A 21,809-nucleotide genomic window follows, 5' to 3' on the forward strand; every position below is an offset into this window, starting at 1 on the left:
CCTCTGAAGCCCTCGGGGTCCGAGTGAGAGACAGGATGGATGGATGGATAAGTCAGAAAAAAAGAGGCTATTATATGCTTGAAAGTGAAAAGTGGAACACCAGCTTCTTTATGTGACTAGCTTTTCTAATATCCAATTTCAGCCAACATGCTTGATCTGTGAGACACTTAAATCTATCAAATTCATCATGTAGAAATCTTTCGGACTGCTTTTACGTAGTTAAAAAAAACTCCCTTTACCATGAATCAAACTGATTTTATTAGGACTTTATTTTCTCTGAAATAAATAAAATTATTAGCAGCCATTTTATTTAAACCATTTTATCCATGGTTTACAACTTACATACTTAACGTATATGGAAATAAATTCTATAGAATCATGAAATTACATATCTTTTTTTTTCATGTTATGACATAATAACACTGCTGATTATCCTATCATCCTTGAATTTGACATTTAATATTGTTTTCATTTTTGTCTTTGATACTTTATGTTTTCCCCCCAATATTAATGCTCTTGGTCTTTGTCTTTTCTTCCTTTTGTTATGATGGGCCCTCTCAGCAGTTAGTGTGTACAGAGTGGCCCCTAGGATGGTTATTTATTTATCTATCTTTATGTTTCGGTTTTTGCTACTCTAAATAGCAAATGGCAGAAACAGAATTGTTTTGTATTAAGGCGTCGTTGTGAGTCATTGAACCAACAACAGGTGGCGGTATACACATGTAAGGAAGAAAAATAGTGCTTAATTACAATATAGATTTTGAACACTGATTTTTATTCTATATGTTCTCCGACACATATTTATCTCTGTCAAAGAGAGTCTGGCGCTGGTTTGTCAGTGTTTAAAAGAACTTGAAATGGATGGATGTGGATGACATTTCCAGGACATATGAGGAATGGGACAAAGGATTCAGTCTGGATCCAGGATCTCACTCACTGAGTGCTTTTCTGGGTCTCCACTGTGATAAATGTATTCTGCTGTTGCCTGTAGCTGCTTAGCTCGACACTGAGAAACAGCCTGTTATTCAAACACACGGTTTTCACTGCAGAACTCATGAGCGCGTACTAAACCTGCCTCAAGCCGAAGACACACAAGCAGATGAAGGTGTATAACATCTAAACTAAGTAGGTGGTGTTTGTTCAGTGTGGTACAGTTGAGCATTTCTACTCTGAGACTCTTCCAGGTGTCAACTTATATGAGACAACCGTTGGCCTTTGCGCTCGATCTTCTCTCTTTTTCTGCCATTATCTGAAAGAAAGTATTTTGCTTTGAGCGCACTTTTCCTTCTCCGTTAACTAGATTTTGTCAACATGTGAAGACCGTGTGGAGAAGTTGTATCCTCTCCTCTTTTCGCAGCCGAGTTACGCATGCGCACAAATCCATTCACTCTCTCTTCATTGACATTCTTCACCGGGACTCATTGACGCTGGGGTCCCCCCCACCTCCACACCACCTCCCACTATCGTTCACCTCCGCCTCCACCTCCTCTTCCTCAAAAGCGCGACCCATGGTGCGCCCGCTTTCTTTGTCCGTTTTCTCTTTGGGATGGCCTTGTTCAAGTATCTCCGCTCCGTGAAGAGTGAAATCGTGCTCTTCTGCACTCCGTTCGTCCTGCTGCCGCTGCCTCTGGTCATCGGGACATCGGTACGTCATAAAGTATTAACCTCACCTTTCCTCAGTCATGGATCAAAATAAAAGGCGACACAGTTACGAGTTAAAATTGCAATATTTCTGTGAAGTCAGCGGAGTGTTTGCGCGTCTTCTAAATGGCACCTGTTGGTGCGCAAGAACGCATGGGAACAGTGCAGCGTTGCCTCGGGCGGCGCACTCATGTTGTTTTAACCCTTTGTTGTTACCATGAAGGGTCGTGTCCAGCGTGGGAACATTAAATCTCAGTTGAGTGTCTTTTCAACATGTAGACTCGCGCAAGAGAGAACCGTGTATTAGGCCTCACAAATACAGTTTGGAACGCTAGTCAAACTCGTAACCATAACCGATGACAAACAAAATGTAAGTTTTCTTATTCTTATTCTTATTCTTATTCTTATTCTTATTCTTATTCTTATTCTTATTCTTATTCTTATGTTGAATAGATCTCAATTTTCTCATAAAATGTGATGCATTTTGGGGCCAAATGGTGACAGTAGCTGGATCTAATGTTGTATCTGCAGGGTTATGTCATCCTCAAGCAAGACTCTGAACCCTGAATTGCTTCTGGGTACGTTGCAAGTTTGTTTAATGAGCGCGCTAACAAATCATCTGTGTGGGATTTTAAAGTGCAGAGGTGGTCGAACCTTTTTTTTTTTTTTTTTGCAAGGGATTTATTGGAATTCGGGAAACCTAATAAATGGATGGTGTTTATAAGCACATCAGATTATCAACAGAAAGGCCATTTGAATTGATAATTGTGCCGTTTAAAATGCAATAAAAGAAACATTAATGGTGGTGTATGGATAACAAATGGCGTATCTGTGTCCTTTGACCCATCATAAAACCCTTCTATATGACATAATAAGCGCACTGTTGCTGTGACTCCGGTGTTTTTGCTGTTTGTCCCTCACAGGAAGCAGAATGTGCCTATGTGATCATCCTCATGGCGGTGTACTGGTGCACCGAGGTGCTACCGCTGGCCATCACTGCCCTGCTCCCAGCCCTGCTGTTCCCCCTCTTTGGCATCATGGAGTCCAAAGATGTAAACACAGATTGCTCAGTTAATATCGTCCCCTCCCACTGATCTCTGTGTGTGCTGCCTCAGGTGTGTATGCAGTACCTGAAGGACACCAACATGCTGTTCGTGGGCGGGCTGATGGTGGCGGTAGCAGTGGAACACTGGAATCTACATAAGCGCATTGCGCTGCGGGTGCTGCTGCTAGTTGGCGTTCGTCCAGCCCTGTGAGCGATCCTCTTTTCCTCTGTTTGACCCTTTGACAAAAGCTCAGCTAATCAGCTATAAGTCAGATAAGACAGCCACGTGCCAATCAATTATGAGACAGAGGCGTCTTCATGTTTTCCTACTCATGAATATCTCACATCTTAAAGGTCATATATCATAAAGAAAAGGTAGCTGAGTCATCAGAGCACATGTATGGTGATTAAATGTTGAATTTTTAAGTGTAAATGACAACAAAAGTTGTCTTATTCTGAAGGTCTGCTCTTGCTTCTCTATGGAATAGCATCCAAGACTTTGGCTCTCCCTTCCTCCACCTGGAGAGAAGTCCTGACGGTTTATTTCTAACTTCTCCGGCAGGTTGATGCTGGGTTTCATGGGCGTGACGGCCTTTTTGTCCATGTGGATCAGCAACACGGCGACCACAGCCATGATGGTTCCTATAGTACAAGCCGTGCTGGAGCAACTGAACAACAGCGACAGTGAGATTCCAAAGATCCTCAGTTCAGATGAGCAGATCCAGATGACAGAGTTGGATCTCAAACAGCCTCCACAGACTGAGAAACAGGCCGAGGGACAAGGTGAGCATCTCTTGTCTAGGCTGTCTGCAGAGAAAATCAAACAACGTGATAAACAAACCAACAAACCTTTTCAAACCCAGTTTTGCTTTGTATTTGTTGCAATATTTATGATGATGATGATGTCATCAGCCCAGACATATTTTCCAGGCTAGGATGTGTTTAAAGCACATAAAGTGAGTTAGCTGGCCAGATTTGGCTCCCAAGCTTCTTCACACGCCTTAAAAGATGGTGAGGCAATAGGATTACATTATGAACGCAGATGTTATGATGCATTTCTTTACTCAGTATTTTCCGACTCATGAAGAAGTTTTCCTGAGTAAAATGTGTTTTTGTTGAAAGGTGCAGTGGTGGTGACCTTCTTGGACGCCAACGCAGAGGCCACCAGACGTAAAGAGGCGGCTGAGAAACTGAAAATGTGTAAGGGTATGACCTTGTGTGTTTGCTACGCTGCCAGCATCGGAGGCACCGCCACACTGACTGGGACAGGACCCAATCTCGTGCTGCAGGGCCAGATGGGCCAGTAAGTCCCGACACGGCATTTATTTCAGAAGGGTTCCTCAGCTCAACCGTCTTCTTTGCTGTCTTAAGACTCTTCCCCCAAAATGGAGATGTGATCAACTTTGCCTCCTGGTTCGGCTTTGCGTTCCCAAATATGATTCTCATGCTGACGCTGGCGTGGCTTTGGCTGCAGTTTGTCTTCATGGGCTTTAAGTGAGTATGTGACTCTTTGAAGTCTAACTCGGAGACTTGACTCGTGATCAAGGAGACGCATCACGATTGCATGTGAGTGATACTTTCCGCACCTATGTGGCTCCTCCAGCTTCAAGAAGACATGGGGTTGTGGCGCGTCAAAGACAGAGAAGGAGGTGGCTGCTTACAACGTGATCAAGGAGCAACATCGTCTGCTGGGTCCAATGACCTTTGGAGAGATCAGCGTCCTGGGCCTCTTCATTCTGTTGGTGGTGCTGTGGTTCACGAGGGACCCGGGTTTTGTTGACGGCTGGGCAACGCACATCTTCAACTCCAAATCTGAGTACTGAAGCTTATCTGCAGCTTCATGTTGAACTCTTATTCACAGTCAAACTGTTTTTATATTCCAGGTTTGTGACGGATGCCACCGTGGCCATCTTCATCGCAGTTCTTCTTTTCGTTCTTCCGTCCAAACCCCCGCGTCTCTGTTGTCGACATGCAGGCAGCTTTGATACAGGTCAGCAAATATTCCTCTTTACACATTTAAATGTGAGTATTTGTCAGTCAAAACCAAGCATTGAAAATAAAATGTCATTTCCCAGTGCCCCAGCATCCAAATGAACCATCTCGATCGCTGCTCTCATGGAAAGTCGTGCAGAAGAAGCTGCCTTGGGGCATCGTGCTTCTTCTTGGAGGGGGTTTTGCGTTGGCCAAGGGCAGTGAAGTAAGTCTCAGAAGCACTCATTAGGACTCACACATGGAGAGGCATGAATCCGTGATAACTGCCTGAATGACTTGAGAATAGAAAAGAATGTCCAAAATTCTTCTCCTCATCTCTGCAGGTATCAGGACTCTCCAGCTGGATGGGAGACCAAATGGCGCCTCTGCAGAGCATCCCTCCGTGGGCCATCGCCATCATCCTGTGTCTTCTGATCGCTACCTTCACGGAGTGCACCAGCAATGTAGCGACAGCTACTCTCTTCCTGCCCGTCTTAGCCTCAATGGTAAGCTCCCTAGGTTGTAGTAATGATGATAAAAAAAAAAAACCCAATTGGGTTTGGCAAGCTCTGGTTCTGTGAGGTGAAGCGATTCCTACCGCCAATTCCTTTCAGCCTATTTCCCGCACTGAAGTGCAGGACAGCAACTCCTCCCATTGGGAGCTGGTCTATTCTCCTCTGCTTGGTGACCCGTCTAGTTGTTCATTTAGGATGAATGCGTTTGGTGCCCTTCCCGGGGCCCCTCCTCCCATTTGTAAACTGCCAAACACACCATCTCCAAGAGCTTGTCCCGCTGCCCACCCCTCTGCCACTGAAGAATGGCATCACTGTGCACCCTTGTCAGTACTCGAGAGGACGCCAGAATTGGGTTGCGTAAGACACTGCCAAGCCGGAACATTCAGATATATATGTTTGTTTTGGAGCCAAGGAGGCGCAGCAGGACGAAGACCTCTTGTGTGAAAACAAGACTCGGATTGAACAGATTAATAATCACAATTAACTGAAAATGACCCGGTCAATTGAGCTGATATGGATAGGGAGTTTCAGCGGTGCCGTGGGGCAGGGGATTATAGCTGGAAATGCTGAGCTGCAGACCGGGACTGGAGAAAGAATCACGGGACGGAGAGTTGAATTAGCACCCGGGAAGGAACTCACTGTCCTCCGACTCGTATCCAGAGAAGCCCAACTGGAGCAGACCGAGGCAAAGTGAGGCTTGGGTGGGTCTTTGTTAAGGGAGTCACACTAGCCTTGAGAGTTTAATATGCTATGCTACAGCAGGTGGGACTGGAAGAGGACCTTCCTGAGGTTGGGACAATAAGAAAGGGGTCGTTGATCTCTAAGTGTTTTCACCTGCACAGCAAGCTTGAACTGATAAACCAATTTGACTCCTTGTCCGGTTAGCACCATGGTGGTAGACCAAGTTTTAGAACACAGTTGAAGACTTGTTAGAGGTTTCTAGGGTGATACCTATCTGCGTCTCTTTGCTTTGAATGTTACCCCCCCGACCAGGAAATGAAGGGAATGTCTCGACGGGAGACATCATAGTCCTCATCTATGCTTCATTCCAAACTCTAGTTGCTCTAACTGTACAGTGAAAATCTTTATTTTGAGAAATGACTGTGTTGTGAAATGTATAATTCAGGATCCTAATGCAAACAAGAGATGTTTTTAGTTTCTTAATAGCAGGCTATTATCGCCATCCTTCAAGAGTATTTCTATTTTCGATGACATGACTCAGCTCTCTGCTTGCTACGTTTTTTTTTATCTCAATCACGCCCAAGTAATGAAGGTTTTACTTCAGGCAAATCGGCACACGTTTGGTTTTCGATGGCGATTAAGTCAGCAGGACAATAGTCGGGAAGACGTTCATCATCTCTGTCTCCTGCTTGGTTCCTCAGTCGCAGTCCATCGGGATGAACCCGTTGTACGTCATGGTGCCTTGCACGTTGAGCGCGTCGTTCGCCTTCATGCTGCCTGTGGCGACGCCTCCCAACGCCATTGTCTTCTCTTACGGATATCTCAAAGTCGCTGACATGGTGAGCATAACAGTGGGGCGCTGTGTTTATTCAGGTAATGACATGTTGTACTCTCTAAAGTGCCACTTAAGGACCCTTATTACTCGAACGTGGGATTACAGTGTCCATTTGAAAGTTGTGTAAATGATACAGTTGCTGGATAGGTAAAGAAACTGCAGTGGAAAAGTCAAACAGGAGCCGACCTGGAAGGTAGCTGCTGAGCTGCAGCCCGTTTGAGATCAGTGCGGACTAAAATTGTTCTGGTTTGTTTGAGTTCGGTTTTCATTTAAGATTCTTGGTATTTTCTTTTTTTCGAAAGTAACTATTGAACTGTGTCCGACTTCAATGGGACACGAAAAGTTTCAAGCAAGTTAAGAATTGGGCATCAACAAAGAAAAAATAAAGACAAATTTGGGGGCATGTTTTTTTTTACACAGGAAGAGGAAGTGATTCACAGGTTAGCATGAGCGATGGAAAGGTGGTGGAATCTGAATGTGTGTTTATGCGATCTCGGGAGGTCTATCAATTGGTACACATGTACGGCTTCAGTCCTGCTGCATGTCTACCTTCAGTGTCAGTGAGCAAGCTGAAGCTACCGTCGCTTCTCAGATAGCAGTCCACCAAAACCATGTGCTCCCAACAGAATTTACTGTCTTCAGACCAACTGTGATTCACGACAGCGTCTGTCTCTTCCAGGCTCGGACGGGAATAGTCATGAACATCATTGGGATCCTCTGCATCACACTGGCCATTAACAGCTGGGGGAAGGCCATGTTCAACCTGGACACCTTCCCATCGTGGGCAAACGTCACCGGGGTTTGAGTCAGAGCTCATTCACCGGCGCGCAGGACTCCAATTACCCAAAGGTCAACGCGAAGAAGAAGACCTGTCGTGAGGTCGACGGACCAGCAATTCTCAAGAGGAGAATTTATTGTACAGTTTTTCTAGTCATTATTTATGTAAAAGCAGGATTTTTTTTAAAAGCCTGGAATACAAAGTGTCCTTAAATGGAGGCTGAGACTTAAGTCCTGTATACTTTATGTTTTTCATAATCAAGAACATTCTGTGTATATCTGAGGGTGAGTTGATTTTTTTTTTTAAATTGTAAAAAATAATATATAAATGATTAAAATACAACCTTGAATTCAGAATTAACAAACTGATATAACTGATATCTGACTGACAAAGTTGCTCTAAACTGTGCCTTAATAGCTGCAGCCATTTTTTCTTTTCCTGCTAAAAACAACACGCAGAAATGTTTAGGGGAAATGTCTTGGTGGGATGTTCCATTATGGAGGATATAAACACGCACTTTTGTCCCCTTCCCCTTCAACCCGACTCTCGAGTCTTAAACAGGACCGGATATAAACCTGCTGGTATCAGCTGAACTTTAGTACCTTGCGTCACGAATCAAGAAACTGTGTATGTGTCTCGTACAAACATGAACTATAAACAAACTCCCAATCGATATGGCATGTGACCTCCAGTGATTCCTCAATGAAACCGCTCATTCAGGTTTTGTTCTGTTGTTTGCGGGGGGCATTATTTATCTACTTTATGATGCTGTTTTACAGGAACATAATAATAAAGTTGTTTTGCTTATAAACCTTTTGGATGAATGTGTTGAAACATAGCAGCAAAATTGTAAAAACATATACTTCAAAATACTGAGTAAATATCTTTTTTTTTTTTTTTTCCAAGCACAAACATCAACACAAATAGTTTACCTCGCAATTATGGAGGGAAATATTTTTTAAGAATTTATGGATACCATAAAAATAAAATGTAAAAAAAAATAGCTATATTACTGAAAAGCTTTCCAAAACTAATAGGGAAAAATGGTACAGTGAAAAAACATCAGGAAAATGAAGGACTAGGAAAAGGCCAGCATATATGAATGAATAAATCATTACATAAAAAAAAAGACATAGACTAGAAGTTCAAATATAAGTACAATATATAATTCATATCGTCATTTGATAAAATAATGAGATTATGGTCTGTCAATGACAATATCCACACTAATAAATGTAATATACAATACAATATACTCGATCAAAAGAACAGCGTGATCCACTGCAAATATTTTTGAAATGTGGTAAAGAGCTGAAGCGGAAGAAAAAACAAATAGATTAGAATAGAATTAGAATAGTTTTCACTTTTGACGTTAAAAGAATAGTTCAATTTGCGTTCAACGTTATGTCATTTTCTTTTACTTGGTCCTGACTGGGGTGGTGACAAAGTCCAGAGGTGAAGGACCCAGCACAACAACAACTGTGCTCAACGTTTGTTTTATTGTTCCATTTCACTTGTTTTCAATGAAGGGATTCCTACACGAAAGACAAGTGCAGTGAAAAGCTGGTGCTTCAGCATGTTTTCAGGTGCTGCATTCATTGTATTTATTTATTTTTTCCATCTATTTATGGGGTTGTGGGTTTGGAGCCAGAGAGGCAGGGGACACCCTGGACAGGTCGCCAGTCCGGGGCACTTATAGACAGATGACCACTTCTATGCGAGGACCCAAATGCAAGAGACAGAGCGAGAGATCAGCGAAGGAGGGCGAGAACAATATTCAGTCCAACTCAAATTTCACAAGGAAGGATTATAAACACAACTACGTACGTGGACTGGACTTGTCTTAACTTGACACGCAGACTTGGCAGCAAGACAAAGAGCGCAGATAAGGAGACCAAGCAAGACATCAGCAGAAGTCAATGATGAGAACAGAGGCAGACACAGGCAAGACGAACACAGGAAGGAAAGACAAAACTTACCAAAATAAAACAGGAAGTGGACGAGAACAAGACAACTGAAACTAACAAGACTAACTAACTAACTAACTGTGATAAACAAGACAAAACTTAAGCCACAACGTGTAACAGTCATGCAGTTCATTCATCTCCTCAAACATCCGGTGTAGCAGAAGAGCGGTGACAAATTGACCTCCTTTTTATTTATTTGTCTTTGGATTAAAACCAAAATAACGAAATGCTCAGAGTTTCAACTGTTGCGCGGACAAATGCAATCAGCGGTTGGTCGATTCATCAAAGAAAATCCTCACCATGAACACACCGTTGACGCCCGCTGCCACTGGCCAACCTGCTTTCATCATCACCTCGCTCCGTCTTAAATCCTAATTCAACACATGCGTCTTTTGTCTGTGAGTTAACCCGTCGTAATCTTAAAAACACAGTACAATTCCGCAGTGATGCCGCATTGAAAAGCCGCACCTAAAGCGTGAAGCTAAGAGCTTATGGCTGTGATCCCGCCACTGAGACGCTGCGTAAGCCAAAGGTCAACGTGGTCAAAAGCTTCATTGTGGTATTTGCGTCAGAAACAACCCGTCTTGAGAATCTTCTCACTCAGCTGCAGTGGTGACGGTCATGACTCCATAGCCGAGGCCGGTGGCATCGTGCAGACTAACGTTCCGCTGCAGTGAAGCTAACAAGTGAAGTGAGTGAGGAAGACATCAAAGTTCTGACCACAGTTCTGTCCGACAATTAAAAAGTGTCTAAGAAGCGGTTGTGGAGCACGAAGCACTTTGGATCACTGTGATCTCCCGTCCCACGGTGGAAAAGAGCTCATATAATTACAGTGTCTTTCTCCGCCTGCGCCACCCACTCATTATCCAACAGGATCACATCCTCACGTGTCGTGGGGTCCGGCATGGATGGCATTTCAATTTGGGGATCCAGAACCTGTGACTCCATCCATGACAATATGAAGTGTTAAGCAATAATCCTACAGTAGAATCGTGAATTTACTTTAACATTTTTACTCATAAAAAACATCTCCCTATGCTATTCTATGTTTTCTCCCAGTCTCTCTTCAGGAGTTCCTCCATCTCCATCTTCCTCTGGTGCTTAGCTTCAGCACCAGTTCACCTGACATCGAAGGGCTTGACATTTTATCCAAAACACGTCAGAACACTGAATGATGGTAAACTACCCTGAGCCAATGTCTCAGCCAGTGGCCAATCCTGGTCGCAATACAAAACATTAATGCTTGTTAGAATCACATACTATAATGAAAAATCTCTGCTGCACTGAATCTATGAAAAGTTCATTTAAATCTGGGATCTTGAGATTCAGATATACTGTGGAAGTAGCGTCTTTCAACAACACAAATATCACACTCTGCAAAAGCAAAGATGAACCATATGAGGGACACGGCAAGTGTTCGTTCTGTTTGACAGAATAGTAGATGATAGTGCTGAATGTTATGTCTGGTGTTGAGGCCAACTGAACCAAGACCAACACAGAGTCTTGGAGGGGGCGACATTGAGTCACAAGACTGAACACAGAGCACACAGTTGCCTTGCCGCTGTATATCCAAGTGAACTTACGCAACACCAACTAAATCAAACCCCTTCCACCTTCAGCTCATTTCTAATCGACCCTGAAAGTTTGCTTGCGATGCATAAGTCCATTTTAGAGCCGTTCTGTTACTAAATTTAGGCACCAAATGCAGCCCATCCATGATGGAAATAAGGTTCAGTCATGAAGGTCATGTTCAGGTGATGGTTTTTCAATGACAAAACTCGAATTTTTTGCAAATTTAACACATTAGAGATTGTTTAAAATCACAACAGCGATGGTCCAGTCAAGACTGATTTTGGAAAAAAAAATCTGGAGAGTCTAAATGCAGGTCTAAATGGTTTGTGAGACCAAGCTCAGGAATTACTGTCCAATCGTAAATAATAACTCATCGAATCGGCGACTGTGTCTTTCATGGAACTCCACTCCACCAGGATCAGTTTTTCAGTTTCCAAATCAATAGTTTTAGATCAGTAATCTCTGCTTACTGCAGAACATCTTGCTCAACAGTGACACTTGAACACTAATCTCTGTGGGTCACGATATCGACGTGTATTAGAAGTGACCTAGTTTTTCGTGCCTGATAAATTGGAGCTTAATTCTATTAAAAGCTTTTGCGGCCCGTGTGAATTGACATGGTGATCCAGATTTGGTCTCCTGGCATTGAATTTGACTCAAGTGACACACATCTTCACACCAATTTTTATACTTGTAAATTTATTTCTCCACCTGCTGAATCCAGGGATGTTAATCTCACAAGCCGATGTTAGCGTTTTCTGTATCGGTTACACATAGGGACAATATGGCGCCTGTCTGATGCTATCATAACCACATAAAGACTTGTGTGTCATGATAGTTTCAGAACGAAATTCGAGCATCGGAAGAGGCTGACACGAGTGAGGCCAAAGGTCGACCAAGCCAGGAGGAGACAGAGAGCCTTTCTTTCTGTTTTGAACCCAATTTTATAAGAGGCAGCCCTGCTTAAGTTCTCCTGGTTTCCTCCAACTCGATGTTCTGATATTTGTATCTGTTATTGGCTCCCGAAGCTCTAAACTTGTTCGTGCCCAAACAATTCCTGTTTCTTTGTGAATCGCCATCCAGCCCGACCGCCACTGATCATGTGGTCATTTCATCATTTCAACCCTTAAAAAGAGCAGTTTGGGGACAAATGAGAGGCTCTGTCAGAGCAACCCTACTATTGTCTCTCTCACCGTGAAATTCCCAAAACGCTGTCGTGCCGCGGGTTCGTGTCAGGTCGATCAAACTTTGACATTGACTGTCAGCTGACCGGGGAACTTTTCCTGTCAAAACAAACGCTTTCATTCCACATTAACCACGGCGTGGCGGTTTGACAAGCAGCTCTTACGTAAGTTATACTGCGTTGAGGCTGCACAGAAGACGCGCTTTACGGACCCCAGAGATTAACAGCAAGGCCTATCACAGATTTAGAATAACGCTGAAGATAAGATCAAATAAGATAAGATTAAGCTACAAACTCAATTTAATTCTTCATTGTGGGAAGAATAAAAGCATCCTCATCTAATCAATTTCATTTGCTCTTATTGCTCATTGACCGTACAAATTTAGGTTTGCATTCAACAGTTTGAAACAAAATTTGGACCCATTACAAAAAGTCTTGCCACAGACTGAATAAAAATGAAGTAAAGGTCGTGAAACATTCAATTTAAAATTGACGCTTTAGCGCCCTCTAGAGTCACATGGCTGCAGGTTCAAAGCTCGTCGGTTTATTCAACAATTACAGATGTTTAATATTGTTATTATCGTTTCTAATAACTGTTTTCTGAGTTCCACAGAAACATAACTACAAAGACAACAAAGTGGTGGAACAGATAACATCTGTAAAAACATAAATATCAATAAAGAATCACAGTGAACTGTAAAAACCCATCACAATATGAAGATAAGTGTGACCCTGTTACTATGTGTCATGTGAGCGCGGACGTGACATCCTTAGGGATTGTTTAAGAAGCGACAGCATCACAACCTGTGTGTTTTGTTGTCTACTATATTTTCCTCATTAAAATGGTGATTTTAGATTTTAAAAATTCAATACCGAAATTAATGTGAAATATACTGCGTCTGGATTAAAAGAATTAATCTGCAAAAAATCCATCCAGAAAGTGAAAGGCGCACACAACCTACACACAGTAAATCTATTTCTTATCATTTAAAGATTTCATGATGCGCAGCTGAAATACAAAGCAACTCTTCTATATGTTGTACCCAGACCACACTTAAGCAACTCGTTTGACAAGTGTGGTTACTTTTTTGAAAACAAGGCGACACCTGAAACCGCTGGATCCGATTTATAGGAACTGACGTCACATAACCAAAGCGCACTATATGACGCGCGTGACCGTTCCTGACAGCCAGCTGTGGGAGAAGTAGCTTCACGAGCACGTCTGAAAACACGCGTCAAAATGGTCCAGAGCCGCAACAGACCGCTCTGCTCTGCGTGGAGAAGTGTGTCTCAACGAGCCCGGATGTTGCTTCCCGTTGGTTTCCAGACAGAAATGAAGGACATGAGTCAACTCGCTGGACCTGCGGTGAGTAGCCGATGTGACGTCTCAGTGGTAACTCGACATAACTTGACTTTTATTAACAGATTTGAATATAAGTGGTTGTAATTCATTTTAACGACGTTAGGAAGGTAAATTAGTAGTTTGCTGTGATTTAACTAAAATAAGAATTTTTTTGGAGTGTAAAAAAATGTATTATTATGACCACATGTGCATGTTATTGCTTTTAATATTTCATTTAATGATCTGCTTTCCTTCTGGAACTTTGTTACAATCCATACTTCTCGTGTTCTGGAGAGTGTTGATGTTAGTGTATGAAGGTGTGCGAGTGTCAATGGAATGTGTGTTCGCACGTCTATTACAAATGTCATTATAATGTTTAATGTCTCGGTGAAACAGCAATTTTGACATTCATATTATTGCTGAATCAGTTTGAGGAAACTCATGGAGCACAGCACCAGATAAAGAGGATTGGCCACTGCAATCGAAGTGGTTTCTAAACAACGAAAATGAATGCAAGTGGAATGTTGTTCTCCCCCTGTGCGACTTCATTCTTCATGATCGTTGATTTGCTAAATCTGTTGCATGACAAAGGACTTTATTAGCCCTGAGCTCCCTCCTAATTCTGAAGCTCGATCAACTTCAACATTTTAGTCATGAAGAGGTGATTCTTCTCCTTTTTCTTCCGGCTTCTCCCTTCAGCAGTGGCCACAGTGGATCATCCTCCTCCATCTCACCCTGTCCTCTGCTTCCTCTTCTCTCAAACCTCCAAACCTCATGTCCTCCTTCACCACCTCCACCAATCTCCTCTTTGGCCTTCCTCTCCACCTTCTGCCTGGCAGTTCCAACCTCAACATCTTCATCTACCAATGTACTGGCTCTCTCTCTCTCCTCTGTACATGTCCAAACCATCTCCATCTAGCCTCTCTGACTTGGTCTCCTAAACACCTGAGCACATGTGCTGTCCCTCTGATCCTATCATCATCCTGCTCACTCCCAGAGAGAAGCTGTGCATCTTCATCTCTGCTACCTCCAGCTCTGCCTCCTGTCTTTTCCTCAGTGCCACTGTTTCCAAACCATACAACATTGCTGGCCTCACCACCCTTTTGGACACTTTATCTCTGCATCCTGTAACTTCACCACTCCACTTGGCTCCCTCTCATTCACACACATGGATTCCGTCTTACTGCGGCTAACCTTCATTCCTCTCCTCTCTAAGGCAAACCTCCACCTCTCGAGCTTATCTTCCACTTGCTCCCTGCTATCACCACAGATCACAATGTCATCTGCAAACATCATCGTCCAAGGGCCTTTTTTTCTAACCTCATCTGGAAACCTGTCCATCACCATGGCAAACAGGAAGGGGCTCCAAGAGCTGAGCCTTGGTGCAGTCCCACCTCCACCTTGAACTCCTCTGTTACACCTGCAGCACACCTCAACACTGTCTCACACCTGGCACACATGTCCTGCACCACTCCACGTCTCTGCCACTCCAAACTTCCTCATACAATACCACAACTCTTCTCTTGGCACTCTGTCATACGCTTTCTCCAAGTCCACAAAGACACAATGGAGCTCCTTCTGATCTTCTCTGTACTTCTCCATGAACATCCTCAAAGCAAACACTGCATCTGTGGTGCTCTTTTTTGGCATGAAGCCAACCTGTTGCTCACATATGCTAACTTGTGCCCTAGTCCACTTTCCACTACTCTTTCCCACAACCTCATCGTATGTCTCACCAACTTTATCCCTCTATAGTTGCCACAGCACCGGACATCTCCCTTGTTCTTGAAGATGGGCACCAGCACACTTCTCCTCCATTCCTCTGGTATCTTCTCACTCTCAAAGACCTTGTTAAATGTTCTGGTCAAAAGGTCTACGGCCACCTCTCCTAAACACTTCCAGACCTCCACAGGTATATCATCAGGACCCACTACCTTTCCTCTCTTCATCCTCTTCAATGCCCCTCTCACTTCAGCCTCACTAATCTTTGCCACGTCCTGATCTACGATGGTCACTCCTTCTACTCTTTGTTCCCTCTCATTCATCAGCTCTTCAAAGTATTCTTTCCATCACAGCAACACAACTCTGTTGTCAGTCAAAACATTTCCCTCTCTATTCTTGATCACCCGAACATCCCATCTTTATCTCTCTGCCTTGCAGTCGTGTACAAATCTCTTGACCCCCCTCGTGGCTGCATTGGATTGTGTCTAAAGTGATGAACATTTTTCTTTATTTTGGCAGATGATCTCCCAGCTCATGGGTCTCGCAGTGGGATTTGTCAGCACCTGTTTCTGTGGCCACTTGGGAAAGACAGAATTGGCCGGAGTTTCCCTCGCTATATCAGTGAGTTCACTTCAAATATACGCCGAATAATGTCGATCACTATCATTCTGTCCATCTAGGTCATCAATGTCCTGGGGATATCCATCGGCTTCGGTCTGGCTGCTGCGTGTGACACTTTGATGTCTCAGGTAGGAGGCTCCACCCGGCTGTACGTTGAGTTTTCAACCAACAAGGTGCTCAATATGTCTCGTTCAAACGCAGACATTCGGGAGTGGGAATCACCATAAAGTGGGCGTGATACTCCAAAGGTCAATTCTCATTTTGATCCTGGCCTGCTTCCCCTGCTGGGCAATCCTCCTCAACACAGAGGCCCTTCTGCTGGCTGTTGGTCAGGAACCAGAGGTCGCCAGGTCGGTTGTTTTTCTCCACTTGTAATTGTTTAAGTCACAATCTGTCAATGCATAGTTTACGAGGGCGTGTCACATGAGCACAAACCTGACATGTGAGGGGATTATCTGTGTCAGTGACACAAAGACAACTAATATCCCGAGATTTACTTCAGACATTCTGTCCTTTCAATGTCCTTCAATGTCCTCTCAGTAGCTTTCATCAGTTGCCTCACTTGCTTTATTTATTTCATTTGTTTTATCCTTTTGTTTATTGCTGTTATCATTTAGCAGCTTTTGTTGTCATGAAATATTTTTCTCAAGAGCATTATTACGAAGCATGAATTGGTGCAGAAATAGGGCTCTGCATCTTCAGTTATCTTGTGACGCGACGATTCATCGCAACTTCTGCATCAATGGGAACAAGCAAGTAGTCAGATTTTATTTTATTTTATTTTATTTTATTTTATCAACAGCACTCTATTTTGAAGCACTTTCGTAGTTGGTGGAACCCCCACTGACCATGGCAATAAATTCTATTCTATTTATTGAAATTATTTTAAGCTCTTATCTTAGACTTAATGTGTAATCATTAAAAAAAAATTTTTTATTATTTTATATATATATATATATATATATTTTTTTTTTAATGAACATCCCAACATATCAGCGTTTTTTTTTCTTTTGAATTATTTTCATTCAGTGTGATTTCTCTTTCACCAGGTTGTCGCAGGTCTATGTGCAAATCTTCATGCCAGCTCTTCCTGTGAGTATGGGGTCGTTACTCTAAATACTCTTCAGTGACTTATTGAAGTGAAACAGCAGAGATTCATGTGACTGTCATGTAACCACATTTCCCAGTGACCAGTCTTCCAGGTTAAACCAGTGATAAGATGATAAAATACAATTATGTTCACCAGTCATACTCACTCAAGCAATTTGTATTTTCAGGCAGCTTTCCTGTTTTCGCTGGAAGCAAAATATCTGCAAACTCAGGTAGAACCATGAAGTTCCTGGTTTTAATAACATATTTGTGTAGGCAAATGTTTTCTTTTCTTGTGTGATTTGGCAAAAAATCCTGTCCAACTCTGCAAAATCCACACAAAGATGATATTGAACGGCCATGAGTTTCTATTATTCATTTTCTTCTACCCTCCCAGCTACCTGGGGAACGAGGCAGGAGACAGTTGATACTGTGATGTCTTGCAGGGCATCATCTGGCCAGAGGTGGTCACTGGCCTTGTGGTCAACATCCTGAATGCCCTGATCAACTACATAGTCCTGTTTGTGTTTGAACTGGGAGTGCGGTGAGTGCCGTCTACAAACATCCTCTTGCTATTTCCTATGTTGAAGTCTCACCTCAAATGTTCTCCTCAGAGGGTCTGCGATTGCCAACTTGCTCTCTCAGTACCTCATGGCTGTTGTTCTTTATGGATATATCCTGTGGAAAGGTCTTCACAAAGCCACCTGGAAAGGTGAGAACATCCTCTCTCTCTCTGAGCTAAAGTGATATGTGAAGTGTTTGAGGTCTATATAGCAACTGGAGTGAGTGAAGTTCCATTAAAACTTCCAAGAAGAATTCCAGTGTAGTTCTTAGAAGGTTCTGGAGTGATTTCATGCTTGAGTTCAGGTCTTGCTTGTTTTCTGACAACATCCTCTGACCTGCAGGGTTTTTCTGTCCACACAGGCTGGTCCAGAGAATGCTTGGAAGACTGGGGGCAGTTTATGCGCTTGGCCATTCCCAGCCTGCTCATGGTCTGTGTGGAGTGGTGGACCTATGAGATCGGAAACTTTTTGGCAGGTAAAATATCATGTGGAGAAGTCATGTGGTATGGAGAGACAGTGTTGAGCCAAGGTACCTGCTAAAAGGTGAAGAGGAGGATAAACTGTGAGGCTCATAGATCTGGAGAATGTGGGCACAAAGAGGATAGTTGTGAGCAGGGTGGAGCAGAAAGTTTGGTGATGACGGAGGAGGAATAATGTGCCTTACAGAACCTTAATCTTGTTGTCTTTGACAGGTATCATCAGTGAAGTGGAACTGGGAGCTCAGTCAGTGATCAATCAAATTGCCAATGTCGCATACATGGTAAATTCAGACATTTTTACAGACTCCTTTCATAAATCCATGTTTGCGTTGACATTGAAGCAATGTTGTATTGTCCTGTGGTTCTATCTGGAGAGATTTTTTCTTCTTAATTCTGTCTCAGTTTGAATATACTTGAATGTAAGTTCTGTGGTGGATTGTTTTTTCTCTCCGTCAGTTTCCAATGGGCTTCAGTGTGGCAGGATGCGTCAGAGTGGGGAACGCGTTGGGAGCTGGAGACACGGAACAAGCCAAGCTGTCAGCTAAAATCTCAATGTTCAGCGGAGGTATGGCCACTTCAGGAATCTGGGACTGAAGGGCATTTTAGTTCATCACTTTATTCATTCCACTACCTGTTCAACAGCCATTGTTGTTGAAGCTTTCGTCTTTAATCTGTCAACTTGATCTGTATAGTTCATTCAGCCACGCCCACAAACACTGTACATTACAATCAGGCGATTCACTGTTCAGTATGAAACAAGTTTCCTGAAATGGAAACCAACTTCACTGTTGCAAATGTGTCCTGGTGACTACTTTTATTTATTAATCCCTGCTTTAATTCTGAACTCACACGTCACCTGGAGCAGGTCTGAAATAATAATCTGGAGGACGATTTTTCTTTTCGTAGCAGAGCAATTCTATTTCATAACACTGCTGAACCACAAAGCAGATCTTTCTTAATGCTAGTTTAGGTTGGAAGAGCATGAATGATTCATAAGGTTTATCAGTAACCCATTCATCTTCCTCTTCAGTGTCCGTCTCCGTCATCTTGGCCGTTCTCGTCGGAAGCCTGAAGAATTATGTCTCTTTTGTTTTCACCTATGACGAGTGAGTTCATTCTTCATCTTCATGTCCGTCACTTCGATGTATGAGTTGGAGAGCTGAGTCAGAGAAGATGCAGAGGTGTTGTTTGGGAGTGACTGCGAAGGTCAAGGTCAGAGGGACGGCTCATGTGGAGAGGTTTGGAGAAACAGTTGTGGAGACCAGAAGCGCAGAGGAAAGTGTTTGAGATGATGATTCCACCATGAACAAGTACTGAACATTGATGAATGAGCTGAAGCTGACTGTAAAGACGTTCCTCTTCTGTTCTTCTTTATCCACAGGGAAATCCGTCAGAGAGTATCGGATCTTGTGTCTTTTTATGCACCGTTTCTCCTCATGGATGCGACAGTTGTAAGACCTTCACCACTTCATCCACATGAACAGACAGATTGAACCATTCTGTGTGAATCCAGACGTTTGTTTTTGTGATCAGGCAGTGTCTGGAGGAATCATAAGAGGAGCAGGTAAACAGAAGGTTGGCGCCATTTGCTACATTGTGGGCTACTATGGGATTGGTTTAGCCATCGGTGTGCCACTGATGTTTGCAGCCAAGATGGGAATCGTAGGTGAGTGTGAGTGGTGTTGTTATCCTCCCAGGTCCTGTGATCGACGTCAACTTTTCTCTTCTCTCCAGGACTGTGGACAGGCATTTTGACCTGTGTGTTTCTGCAGTGTATTTTCCTCAATGTGTACTTGTTCTGTATGAACTGGAGGACAGCAACTGTTGAGGTAAATATTGACCGGAGAATCTCATACAAAAGCAGCGACTGTGAATGTTGACTGTCTTTTTTTGTCTTTCCTTCAGGCTCAGATTCGAGCTGGAGTGTGCACCAGCGTGCCTGACGCAGGTAGGTGGTTTTCTTTGCAAAATCTGTTATTGTTTCAAAGTGTCAATCAAAATGAAGGTGTGGAGTAACACCTAATGAAAGACATTATACATTTTACATCTGTCTTCAGTGGTGAGTTGTTGAGGTGAAGGAGCAAAATATTTGTCGAGTGTTTCCCACTGAAAATTGCTCAGTCAAGGCGGTGGCGGTGAAACACCACTGTGGAGATGTTGAAAACGGTGTAGTACTCAGTCCTGTCCTGTAAGGGGCGCTGTATGACTCTCACAAATTAATGAAGAAGCTGGAACTCAGATTGTCACCCCTGCATTTTATAGGACATTGGTTGCTCAGAGTGTTGCCGACTGTTTTCTGTATTTTGGGATTAAACTATGGCTAACTGAGAACAAGAGAGTGCTCTCAGATCTGAGCATCTACCAGTCAGCTTCTTCAAATTAACAAATCAATTACAAATCGATGGTGTTTTATTGCTTCATGTAATGAATTTTGTAAAATGAATTTCCCCAAAATTGTGACTTATTCTCCAGTGCGACTTGTGTTTTGTTTTCCTTGTTCATGATGCATTTTCTTTACTGATGCGACTTAAACTCTGGAGCAATTTATACTCAGAAAAATCCAATTCACAGTGATACCTCGGTTCTCGACCACAATCCGTACCAGACGGCCATTCGAGAAGCAATTTGTTGTTTGTTTTCCCATTACAATGAATGGAAAAAGCAATAATGCGTTCCAAGCCTTAAAATAGTCTTTTGTAGGAGTGAATGTAGAGTGTCACGTGGGAGGGGTTGCCGAGTGAGTGAGGTCTCTCCAGAAGTGAAGAGGTGCCCGGTGCGTGTCCAGCTCTGAATGTGCGCTTCTGTGCAGTTTGGCTGTGACAAAGTCATAAACCAAGTCACGCTCTGTCCCAGACTCGCCTCATCCCTGTCCCAGCTCCAGCCCACAACAGGACATCAAACCCTGGAGTGAGCGCTCCAGCACCTCCCCTGTGACACTCTACCACGGTCCAGTGTGGAGACAGGAAAGGTTTTACACCTCAATATGAAGAAAAAACAGTCAGTAGATGTAGCTAACGGGACAGCGGGTCAGCTGATCGGTCCGCGCACGCTATGTTTTTTCTGGCTTTTTTCAGGGGCGTTTGAGTTCTGGATTTTCGTTCGAAATCAGAAGCAAAAAAATCTAGAAATTTTTGCTTGAACTCCGATTTGTTCGAAGTCTGGGACGTTCGAAAACCGAGGTTCCACTGTATACGTGCAAGTGTCGGTGTTGCAATGAGGCACAATGTTCATTCAAGATAAACAGCATAACAGAGTAACATGCAGTGAGGTAGTTTTAGTTTGTCACTGAATGATAAAGAAAACTAACGCTCTGCTTTCTACAAGATGAGCTGCCTCACTCGGCAAGCCAGGACAATCTCTTGGAGCTGGTGGAAGCCGAGGAAGACGCGGTCGCCCCGCCCACTCAAATGGATGACATCACTTTTCGGAAACTGCTGGTGCGCAGAGGGATGGTCCTGGTCCTCATGCTCCTCATCCTAGCTGCCGGGATTAGTGTTAATCTCTTAGTCTCCATTCATATAACCTGATAATTCGCCACGTCTTTTTGGAAAAAGTGAAACTTCCATGAAAGCAACATCCTCTGTGGATGTGACGCTGGGTCACTTCCTGATGTCAGTGCCGAGTCGAGGGCTGGCACCAGAGCACAGGAGCTGAAGGAGAAGGACAGTGTGTCTGTACGATGGAAAGAAATGATTTAAATGTGCAAAATGAAATGCAACAATAAAAGGTGTTGGACCATCCGGGAGCGCAGCTTCTTGAAGGGATGTGTTGACGGTGACACTCCAGTCTGTGGTGCCGTTGGTGA

At 43.3% G+C, this 21,809-nt stretch overlaps 2 protein-coding genes across 4 annotated transcripts; both read left to right on the forward strand.

Annotated features, from left to right (window-relative positions):
* The first annotated feature begins 1,445 nt into the window (after positions 1-1,445).
* On the forward strand, positions 1,446-8,266 carry slc13a5b (solute carrier family 13 member 5b). Of its 3 annotated transcripts, none has more exons than XM_053873592.1 (12): positions 1,446-1,645; positions 2,565-2,693; positions 2,757-2,893; positions 3,249-3,469; positions 3,815-3,989; positions 4,058-4,180; positions 4,290-4,502; positions 4,570-4,676; positions 4,762-4,883; positions 5,002-5,163; positions 6,555-6,692; positions 7,368-8,266. In XM_053873592.1, the coding sequence occupies exons 1-12, from the start codon at positions 1,547-1,549 to the stop codon at positions 7,491-7,493; spliced, it is 1,752 nt and encodes a 583-aa protein (XP_053729567.1). In that variant the 5' UTR covers positions 1,446-1,546; the 3' UTR covers positions 7,494-8,266. The 3 variants fall into 3 exon arrangements, with proteins under 3 accessions (XP_053729567.1, XP_053729565.1, XP_053729568.1); XM_053873590.1 differs by having other exon boundaries at positions 1,449-1,645; positions 3,809-3,989; XM_053873593.1 differs by lacking the exon at positions 1,446-1,645 and adding an exon at positions 1,666-2,011 and having other exon boundaries at positions 3,809-3,989.
* Positions 8,267-13,375: 5,109 nt separating this feature from the next.
* On the forward strand, positions 13,376-21,680 carry LOC128764152 (multidrug and toxin extrusion protein 1-like). Its single transcript, XM_053873657.1, has 17 exons — positions 13,376-13,554; positions 15,772-15,873; positions 15,933-16,001; positions 16,075-16,223; positions 16,923-16,965; positions 17,151-17,195; positions 17,409-17,506; positions 17,577-17,674; positions 17,887-18,000; positions 18,218-18,285; positions 18,461-18,569; positions 19,035-19,110; positions 19,386-19,455; positions 19,538-19,670; positions 19,739-19,833; positions 19,910-19,952; positions 21,329-21,680. Exons 1-17 carry the CDS (start codon positions 13,429-13,431, stop codon positions 21,529-21,531), a joined length of 1,641 nt encoding a protein of 546 aa, XP_053729632.1. The 5' UTR covers positions 13,376-13,428; the 3' UTR covers positions 21,532-21,680.
* The last annotated feature ends 129 nt before the right edge of the window (positions 21,681-21,809 follow it).

This window comes from Synchiropus splendidus, chromosome 8 (genome assembly GCF_027744825.2).
Source record: "Synchiropus splendidus isolate RoL2022-P1 chromosome 8, RoL_Sspl_1.0, whole genome shotgun sequence".
Taxonomy (NCBI): domain Eukaryota; kingdom Metazoa; phylum Chordata; class Actinopteri; order Syngnathiformes; family Callionymidae; genus Synchiropus; species Synchiropus splendidus.